This window comes from Struthio camelus, chromosome 7, assembly GCF_040807025.1.
Source record: "Struthio camelus isolate bStrCam1 chromosome 7, bStrCam1.hap1, whole genome shotgun sequence".
In the NCBI taxonomy this organism is placed as follows: Eukaryota; Metazoa; Chordata; class Aves; order Struthioniformes; family Struthionidae; genus Struthio; species Struthio camelus.
This window is the reverse complement of record NC_090948.1, coordinates 26,001,050-26,010,817: the sequence shown is the minus strand read 5'-3', so window position 1 is coordinate 26,010,817 and position 9,768 is coordinate 26,001,050. Positions and strand designations below refer to the sequence as shown.

Here is a 9,768-nt window from a genome sequence, read left to right as displayed (position 1 = left end):
GCCAGTAAATTATAACTTTTTGCCCACTTTCAGATGCCAAGTTGGTACAATTTACAGTACACTGCCGCTTTTATTTATATTTGTATGGGTGCCATCTCTGTAATGTAGCTGCGCCACACGACCTCACAATGCTAGGTCTAGCGATTACCGGATCAATAGAAAAGGGACCACGTGAATCAGTGTCTGCATTAGCAGCCGTCTCACCTCAGGGATCCAGAGGGTGCCCTGCTCCCACGTCTGTGAGAAGTCGGAATTTGGCTGCATCTTCTGTAACTTGAAAAAGAAGTTTCCCTGTAGAAGCTATGTCCCTTGCTTTTTCTCACCCCAGTGAATAATTGTTTTGTATTAGTAAAAGTGCATTTTCACATGTTGGCTCCTTCTCCCAGAGCAGTTTGACCAGTCTCATAAATGATTTGCCATTGCCTCTGTGTTCGCAAAGGTGAAGTGATATATTTTCCTGCAAGGCCATATCCAGACTATCTTTACTTTCTCACTGCACAGCTCACCAATTGTCTTGCTTCTCGTTCTCTCATTTACTTGCATGGCTGAAAGACCTTTATTTCTTTGTTTTAATATCATTTCTAAGATCTATTTCAACGTGACTTTTAAGCATTTTTACTTTATTGCAACACTGACATACTTCTAAGGCTCTGAAGGAAAAACTATTAGTTACTTACGAACAAAGAACTTCATTGAAGCAGCATAAAAACGGTTGTCTCCTATCTCATAATGTAAAATAAGTAGCTTGAAAGCTGAAAACACAAACATCAAAAACCTCAGGAAAAGCCCCTACGGCGACACATTCAACAACATTAACTTACCTTGCCAGCCCAAGACCAGTTCATAGCTCCCCACTTCTGGTGCAACGCAGTAGATAACATTATACCCAATTCCTCAGAAAAAGATAAACAGAGTTAAGAACATGGGCTCTCCCATCCCCAGAAGCCCTCACAGAAGAACTTTGGTTCTGTTTCCATTGACGTGTTACTGGGAAGACACTTCACCTGTCTGGCTTAATCCTATCACAATAAAGTAAGGACAGTGCTCAGACGTCTCTGTAAAACAGTTCGAGGCCACTGAGGAAAAGCACTGTGTAAGATCCTGATATGATTGTAACATGTCTGGGTGGAGCCAGGGGGTGGAAAACACACTCTGTAAAATGCTAACAAAATGATTACTAATCTGTACCACCAGCCTGTGACCTGAACAAGTTTACTACTTTTCATCCCTGTGTGACTCTTGCTGCATATTTTAATACAATTCAAAAAATTAGCTTAAGCCAAAAATAAATAAATAAAAATAAATAAAAGCAACAATTAAGAGCTACTACAAAAATAACTATAGGAGGCTACAGAGCGGTCTCATCGCAGAACAGGCCACTGTGTCAATCAATGTGTCTTAAGAACAGTCATAGAGTTAACTCACCTTCTTGATCTCCTACGTTCTTCACCTTTTTATAAAAGGTGCTAGAATAGCACTAATTTGTTCAGAATGCTATGGCTTCGTTTTTGTTGATTTTTTCTGACGTAAACATGCGCTAGAATCCACCAGCTCACTGGATTGCAGGAAGGAAGCAAAAATGAAAGCAGAAGGTTCCTAATATCCTCTTTCCCTATACAGTACATAGCAAGACCAGCAATCAACTGGCAGCCAATGACTTTCTGAATTTAGTCTCCAGACTTTAAAAGTCTGTTTTGGAAAATCATCTCTAACTATATATATCTGTGACTCCAGGACTGTCTAAAGCTTCTAGGCCCCAAAGTCTGTTAAATCAGCAGCAGATTTCCATGCAGTAAACCCTTGGCTATAAGTAACATCAGCAGCAAAAGCGAGGAAGACAGTAGTATGTAGCCCGGTGATGCATAGTTGGCAACTCCCCCTACGCCTACCTATATGGGCTGCTCAGCTGTTTTGCAACCTCAGCCCTGAAGAGAGCCTCAACAGTAGGTTTCTATCCGAAGTTATCACTGCTAATGGCATTTTCTGCTCTGTCTGGTTTCACCATCTAACAAATATTTTCAAAATGACCAAATTACACAGCTTACACAGAAAGGTGATCAAGAGGAGAACTCAGAGTTTGTAATTCTTAATTGAAAGTAGACATGTAATAGCTGCTTAGCCACTGCATTTCAAAACTGAAGATTGCTTCTTGTTGGTTATGTTTGATGCTCTTTAAAAAGGTGAAGTCTGTAAATACTTTGTGCTTTATTTAACAGCATTTTCCAATAAACCTCTTTCCATCACTTTTGGTTATGTCAGTGTGTGGCATGTGACAGGAATGCATTGATGTAAGTTTGACAGGTGGTGCCAATGCTGACCTGCGAGTCTAAGTATTTAAGACAAATGATAAGCTACAGATATTTTAGAAACTACTGCAAATTGCCAAGAAAAAAAGTCTTTAAAATGTGTAATTATTCTGGAGGCATCCTTAGATTGAAAACAATTTGATCGATTTACAGTTAGATTGATTCACTGTTCAGCTGACATTTAATCACAAAAAAAAGAAAGAAAATTCCTATTGAAATTTCCCAACTAGCTCCAGCTACAATATATTATATAGCAATGGAAAATAAGATGTGTAAATGTAAGTTTGATTTTATTTTTTAAATACTTTTTGTCATCAAATAATACTGTTTACATTCAGTGATTTGAAATATCTATCTCCGAAAAATCTCAGCAAGACCATCTGCAGGAAAGAAGGGCTGCAGGTGAACAGAGAGTGAATTGCTTAAGAAAATTCTGTTCCAGCAAAGACTGCAACAAAGCAAGGGGGATCTTGAGCTGGACGTGAAGCTAATTGATCTAAATCACGCTTCTTTTGGTGGGCTGATCTCTTTTTTCGTACAGATCAAGTCCTGGTTAGCTTAGACTGCTTTCTGTAATCTCTGTACTTGAGTTGAAGCGTACTTAGATTAGGCCTGTGTGAACTTCTAAGCATCTATTTTATTTTCAACCTTCTGACACCCATAACTGGAGAAAAAGGAATCAAATCAAAGAACTAATCAAATTAGTGAACCATAACTTTATCGAAGCAGAGAACAGGCTTGGCAGAGCAAAGTAAATAAATAAATAAAACTCCATGTGCTAAACAGGTAAAATCATTCCATAGGTTAAAAATATATTAATGTAGTAGAAAACAGAAAACACTGTCTCACTTAGAATTGAGCTAAATGTGCCAGAATTCGATTAGCTCAATTCTTGTTCAGTAATTAAGCAGCCCAGAAAACAAATGCTGAAAACAGGCTAACGAGGGAAACGAATAGATCTTTGAAGTGTGGGGATGAATGTAGTTACCTAACTGTGCTTATTTACAGTAGCTGAACTTCTATGCTTTAACGTTTTCACTGTAAAAAGTTTTCTGCTTTTAGCATATGTGAAAGGAATTTGATATTGGCCGCATTTTTATTTTGGGAGATAAAAAGGTATCGCAAAAATGGCACCAGTTAGTATTAGTAGAGGTATTTTCAATAAAAGAGCTTCCATGAATGTTCTGTCTTTGACTACTACAGTTTTTGCCTCTGAGGAGGCCCTGCTAATGCCATGTTGTATGCTAATAAAACACTTCATGAGCGCTTATGCTATTGCTTCCTATTACATTGTTAGCTAAGGAATGTTTGATTTAGATTATTGCACCAAGCATTACCTACAAAGTAATCACAAAGGCATAGTCCACTGATTAAAAGGATGACTTCTGCTGGGTGTTCCTAAATTAATCATGCTGAAACATCACCTGTTCTAAGATCATACACTACTGCATACAGATATTTTACTCAGAATTGCCCATCATCCCAACAGTCAGGAGAACGTCCAAATTCTTGAGATCTCAGAAAGCCCCTGGTTCATAGAAAGCTAAGAATGGCCCTGTGAGGGCCATTCAGAGTTACCATATATCAATTCATATATCATACACCCATTCTGAGTAGCTTTAAAAGGGTCATACAGGAAGCAAATCTGTGGAGAGCTAAACCCACCTGCACAAAAGATTACATTTAGAAGGCATCTTCTGCCAAATTTTATGACAAAGCTAAGTTGATACTTTGCATAATCTTTCCTGTATCACATTCTGGCTCCCTTTATAGGAACTAAAATACAGCAGTTCTCCACAGTCAGAGAACAGCAACCTTTTCTTGAACATTAAGATGAGAATAAAACAAAGTACTCCAAGAAACAAGAAAATGATGAAACAAAACCTTTGGATTTTCTTAGAAGAGTTAGCACTTTAGCTGATAAGGACCTTCAGCTCCATGGGAGTTTCATATCAAAGGACACCTCACTGGAGTAGCATTTAACTGTCCTAACCCACAGATCTGAGAGCTAAATCTTGGGTAAATAAGTAAAAAAAAGGATGTATTCTGAGACCATCAGCCTTTTCAGATCTGCAGGGACAAGTGGAGCACCCAATACTGAGGGCAAAACAGCCAGCAAGGGGCCACACAGAGCAGAAAGAGACTGTCTAGTTCTTGCAAGCAAAAAGACATCTGGTGGGTTAGTGTCTAACAGAGCCTGCTTGAGAATCAGATCTCTGCCTCCTGCCTCTTTCAAAGACAGCTGCTGGTCAGAAGAGCAACATAACTTTACCAAAGTCATATCTACAGAACTATTAAAGTTTAGGAGATGCTAGATGTAGAAGAACCGACTTTTGTATAGTTGGCTATGTGTTACAGCAAATGTTGGAGACACACAGAATTTGGAGAGCATTCTTCTGGAGGTCAAATTTTGCTGCTCATCTGCTTTTGCACTGCAAATTACCTTTGAATTCTTAGTCAAGCACATCTGAGGTAGAGGCCAAGAAGAGTTTTACAGGTGAAAGGTACAGAGTTAAATATGCTTGCCAGAACCTGTTTGACAACAAAAGAGCTGGGCTTACCTTTAAAAAGTGCTAGTAAAAACCCCAACTTGAGCCTCCACCCAGAAACCTGGGAAAACTAAACTAAACTAAGCAACTTCCATCTGCTCAGTCAGTTAACTTTCCTCACACGTGAGCACAAATCAATTAGCTTAACAAACCTTATTGTACTGAAGGAAGGAAAAAAAACAGATAAACAAGATAACATATTAAGGACATAATGCCTAGTGCTTGAAGCATTATTTTAACCATTTTACAGTGCTCTCCTATGCTGGCTCTGGCCAACTGGCTGCCCTGCTCCCAGCTGGGTCTTGTGGAACAGCAGCCTGTGGCTCTAGGTGCACCAGTTCAGCACCTGTCTCACTGTCTCCCCTCTAAATAAGCACTGCAGCGTTTGTTGCCCACAGTTTCTCACATTTCAGCTCCCAGGCCAGAATGTACACAGCCTTGGGAACTAACAGTCTCTTTATATACAGGAGACTTAAACTGTTCCTTCTTTCTCTAAGTCCACAGCATAATCTTAACAACTTCTGCTTCATGAGATTCTATAAAGTCACAGAATCACAACATCTCCAACATAATAAACAAGGCATGTGGAATAAAGGTGTTGCAGGCCTGACCAAGCATTCTTTCCATTTATCAGTCTTTTTGCTACAGCAGATATCAGCAGCAAGCTTCTCCTCTTGGGTCTCCTTCTCTTCCGGACTTCTTAGGTAGAGGAGCTTTGCTCTGATTATCAGCCGACAGGATTACACAGGAAGAACAGTACCTTCCATGTGTTTTGCCCTGTAGCCCTACAGATCACCTCAAATTTTTGTGGTTCTTTACCGGGAAGCACACAGCCTGCAGATCAGAACTGCAGCCACTGTCTTTTTGAACAGGCACTCCAATGTTACAATCTGATGTGATGAATCCCCAAGCTGTGAATCACCAGGACTTCCCATCTAAACTACCCTAGTGACTTACAAGTTTCACCTGGTGACCGTTATACTCCTGTTTTTTGTTCTCTCTTCAGCAAAAGAACATAACATACAATATGTGGCAGGTGTATTTTATTAACACATTGATGAAAACAATAACTGCAGTAGAAAAAAACGAGACATATAACACACACGTAGGCTCAGCTTCTCTTACCTGGTGCAAAACCTGTAGCTTCAAGAAATAAATTTCTGTAGATTATTGGTGCTAGGCAAGATGTCATAATCTACTTGGTGTTTAGCCTCCTGGTGGCCATGTCAGTAGGCGTCATTGGTGCGTTTCCAGCTCTTTCACAGCTATATTTTTAAAAGCCTCTATGTTACCAGGGTATATTTGTCATTCTTAGTGCACCTGACAGGTTTCTAATTTTCCTTTATCTGGCCTTTTATTACTTGTAATGTATGGCTTGCTGTTGCTGGGGGTGGTTGAGGCAGCTCAGAGAAGGCTGCAGACCCTCCAGGGCTGCGGCACTGCTGGGCAGCACGGTGCAGCAGTTTGGGAGCGCGTGGCTGGCCGGCAGCTGCTGCAGCCCATCTCCCTGAATCCACTGTGATGGTGACAGGCACTGGCAGCACCCCAGCAAGCCGGGCAGGGCTGATTTGGGATCACCGGCTCCTGAGAGCCACGGCTGTTTCTCACTCAGCATGTCTGGGCCGGAGGAGTTATGCCCACAGGGCCCCGGAGGGGCTGGGACATGCACAGGGGATGTCCCCTCTCTTAAAGAAATCGAGCAGCTGCTGAATACAAGGGGACCCTCCTGTAACCATGTTGATGAAGTATGGCCTAATCTCTTCTTAGGAGACCTGTAAGTAAAGCTTGCTGGACTGACTAAAATTTAACGCCTCTGTTGTACTCCTTGCCTCTTTCAGCCTGTTACTGTCCTCGCACTTCTGCCTATAAGTATGATTTATAGGTATGGCTTTAGGTAGTTCATAGTTTGGCTAATTGACATTATTTATGCTGCAGACAGCAAAGAATTCTGAGATAAAATTATGTCTAAACTGGTGGTTAATTGCTGGTTAGCCCTGAGAAACATAGCATCGGCGTATGTTTCAGCAAATGGCTTGGGAGATGCAATCACAGTGCTCTGTAAATATCTCTGTATTCATCGGGATCTGTTTCTGTTTGTCTTTTCCTTAGAGTAACAGCTCACAACAGATTCGTTCTGTGGAAGATGGGAGTTACTCATGTTTTAAATGCTGCCCATGGCACAGTGTACAGCCAAGGAGGCCAGGACTTTTATGGAGCTACCATTGATTATTATGGTGTACCAGCCTATGACCTTCCAGACTTTGACATAAGCCAGTTCTTTTTCTCTGCAGCAGAATTTATCCATAAAGCTTTGAACACACCAGGAGGTAGGAAATTATTGTTGTTCACATTTTTATGTCAGTTGACAGCCTCTTGTAACAGGTCAATTTCACAAGCTCGGTGGCGGACCAGTCAATACATGGTCTCCTGCTAGTTGTTCGTCATCTGCACGGTGGGTGGTGAGAGGAGGGAAGGCTGGGCACATATATACAGCTGTAACTAGATCCTGGAAGATCAAGGAAGACTACAGAAAGTGCAGCGGAGGAAAAGGATGAAAAATGCAGGAGAAAGGCTAGGGCAGAGAAGAAAGGAGATAGAACAGAGCGAAGAATATCTGTGAGGAAAGGCTGATTCAAAAAGATAGAAGAGAAAAACCGTACAATTAAAATGGGTACAAAACATAGTCTGAAAAAATAATGTTGAAAAGTAGAGAAAGCAAAGTATTTATAAGAATCTGAGAAAAGATGCTCAGAACGGTGAAAAGGGACCTATGGGAACTATAAGGATGCACTCACACATTATATCTGTTTGCTCCATGGCAGGGGCCGGGGCTTGAGTTTGAGCATGGCTACTTCCTGAAACAAGCCCCATGCATCCACATTACCCGTGAGAGGTTAGTTGTAGCTTAACAGCTTAGCCCACCCCATCTTGCTGCCCCAGCAGCAACCCTGCATTATCACCACGAGGAGAGAAGGCCTGCTGTGGACACCATCCACCCCACAACTGGGAGTGTGCTCCAATTCGTTTTGAGCGCTGCAGCATCGGCATTCTCCCCAACCGTCTCTTGAGGTGCACCAAAAGCCCTAGACTGCCCCCAGATGGTTTGGACACAGCAAGGTTGGGCTGAAGTTCCTGCTTACAAAAGAATGCCTAAAGGCATTTATAAGTAAGCACCCTACAAGGTTTTAGGTCTACTCCTCTTTTTGGTTTGACTTCTGGCCCTTTGACAATGTCCATATAGATTGCAGGCATATTTTAAGGGCAATATTGGCAAAGAATTTCTTAACGTCTCTGTAGACAGCTACATCATAACTGAAAAGCTGAAATGCGCTTATTTACTACAGTGAGACTGGGCAGATTCTCTGCTTGCGTTTTGCTATGTATACGTTTTTGTTATTTGCATGGTTTTGACAATTTTATCTGGTCTAGTCTTTTGGGATCTTCTTATGGCATCTATATTTGTAGAACCAATGAATAAAGACTCAGAAGTCCTGATTTCTACAGTGACCAGCCATGTGAAGAGGCTCATACACTGCAAATGAACTTCCTGTATGAATAGGGCCTGCAGGGCTGTGCCTCTGAGGAGAAGATTTACCTTTACTCAATAAGATTTATAGCTCAAAAGAGTTACTTCTTGGCACTGGTGCAATAAAATACTAACTAACCTGTACTACATAAAAGACCAATCCTTAACATGGGTAAACTGGCATTAATGGAGCTATCTCAGTCTGCATCACAAGTTCTGGCTTCAAAAGAGAATTATAGTCATGGCAAATTGCCTTATTATGCAGTGGTACTAGGCCAATCATTTTTCTTGGTGGCTAACATGCTTATGCCATCCTTTCAGGCCAGATGTTGGCATTCTTATTCACCTAAGTAAGCCCCTTTGAAATCAGTGTGTCTGATTTTCCTCTTGCTTATAATGGAACAACTTCATTGCTTCAATAAAGTTTTCTTTGATTTACCACTGTTTCTGAAATCAGGTTGTGACCTCATGACACTTCTCACACAAGTGAGTATGACTCAGATGAGTAAGTGTTGCAAATTGGACTTAATCGTTCATGTGCTCATGTGATCTATGAGAAGGGTAAGAAATAAATCGTTTGCTAAGTTACTGTCACTAAGCTGGAGAAGGCAGCAGGTTTGCCTTTCCTTTAAATTAAACTTCCTCCACTGTACTGCTCCTCTTCTATGATTATAATTTAATTTTTTTTTTTTTTACTAGCTAAAATTTTGGTGCACTGTGCAGTTGGAGTAAGCAGGTCAGCGTCCTTAGTCCTAGCATATCTCATGATAAATCACCACCTCTCCTTGGTTGAGGCCATAAAAACAGTGAAGGAGCATCGATGGATTTCACCCAATCGTGGCTTTCTGAAACACCTGCGAAATTTGGATGTCCAGCTACGGCAAAAAAAGGGCTGCTGAACCAGGGCTGCTAAAAACCATTTAAAGTAATGTTTCTAACTTTCAGTCTTCATAACCATTGCACGTATACAGTCTCTTATGATCACTGTATGTTGAAAAATGAATAGAATTATGTATTAAAGAAAAAAACATCCACAGGACTTTATTTGGATTTATTCTGATAGCTCAGTTCCTTTGAGAAAAGCACAGCCAACAGCAGCACTAGAAGCATTGTGTCCCATAGTGCTTCTGTGCCTGATGCCAGGCTACCATGTAACTCCACTGGAGTGCTGTAGATGGATTGAGTTTCTGCCTGATTTGTGCTAATGTCAGAGACAAGTTCAATAGTTGCATCTAGCCATACAGTATGTTGGAGTCCATTTTACTTGGGAGTATAACCCAACCAAGTTCCTTGATGTGGTTACAGTTCTCATGTACATATTCTCACAGCAAAACCTTTTTGTGCACCAGGTCTAGTGATGGGATGAGGGCAATTTCTTAGGAGTCCA

The 9,768-nt window shown here is 41.0% G+C and overlaps 1 protein-coding gene across 1 annotated transcript; it reads left to right on the top strand.

Annotated features, from left to right (window-relative positions):
* The first annotated feature begins 6,468 nt into the window (after positions 1 to 6,468).
* DUSP13A (dual specificity phosphatase 13A) lies at positions 6,469 to 9,280 on the top strand. Its single transcript, XM_009671193.2, has 3 exons — positions 6,469 to 6,629; positions 6,965 to 7,182; positions 9,081 to 9,280. Exons 1-3 carry the CDS (start codon positions 6,469 to 6,471, stop codon positions 9,278 to 9,280), a joined length of 579 nt encoding a protein of 192 aa, XP_009669488.2.
* The last annotated feature ends 488 nt before the right edge of the window (positions 9,281 to 9,768 follow it).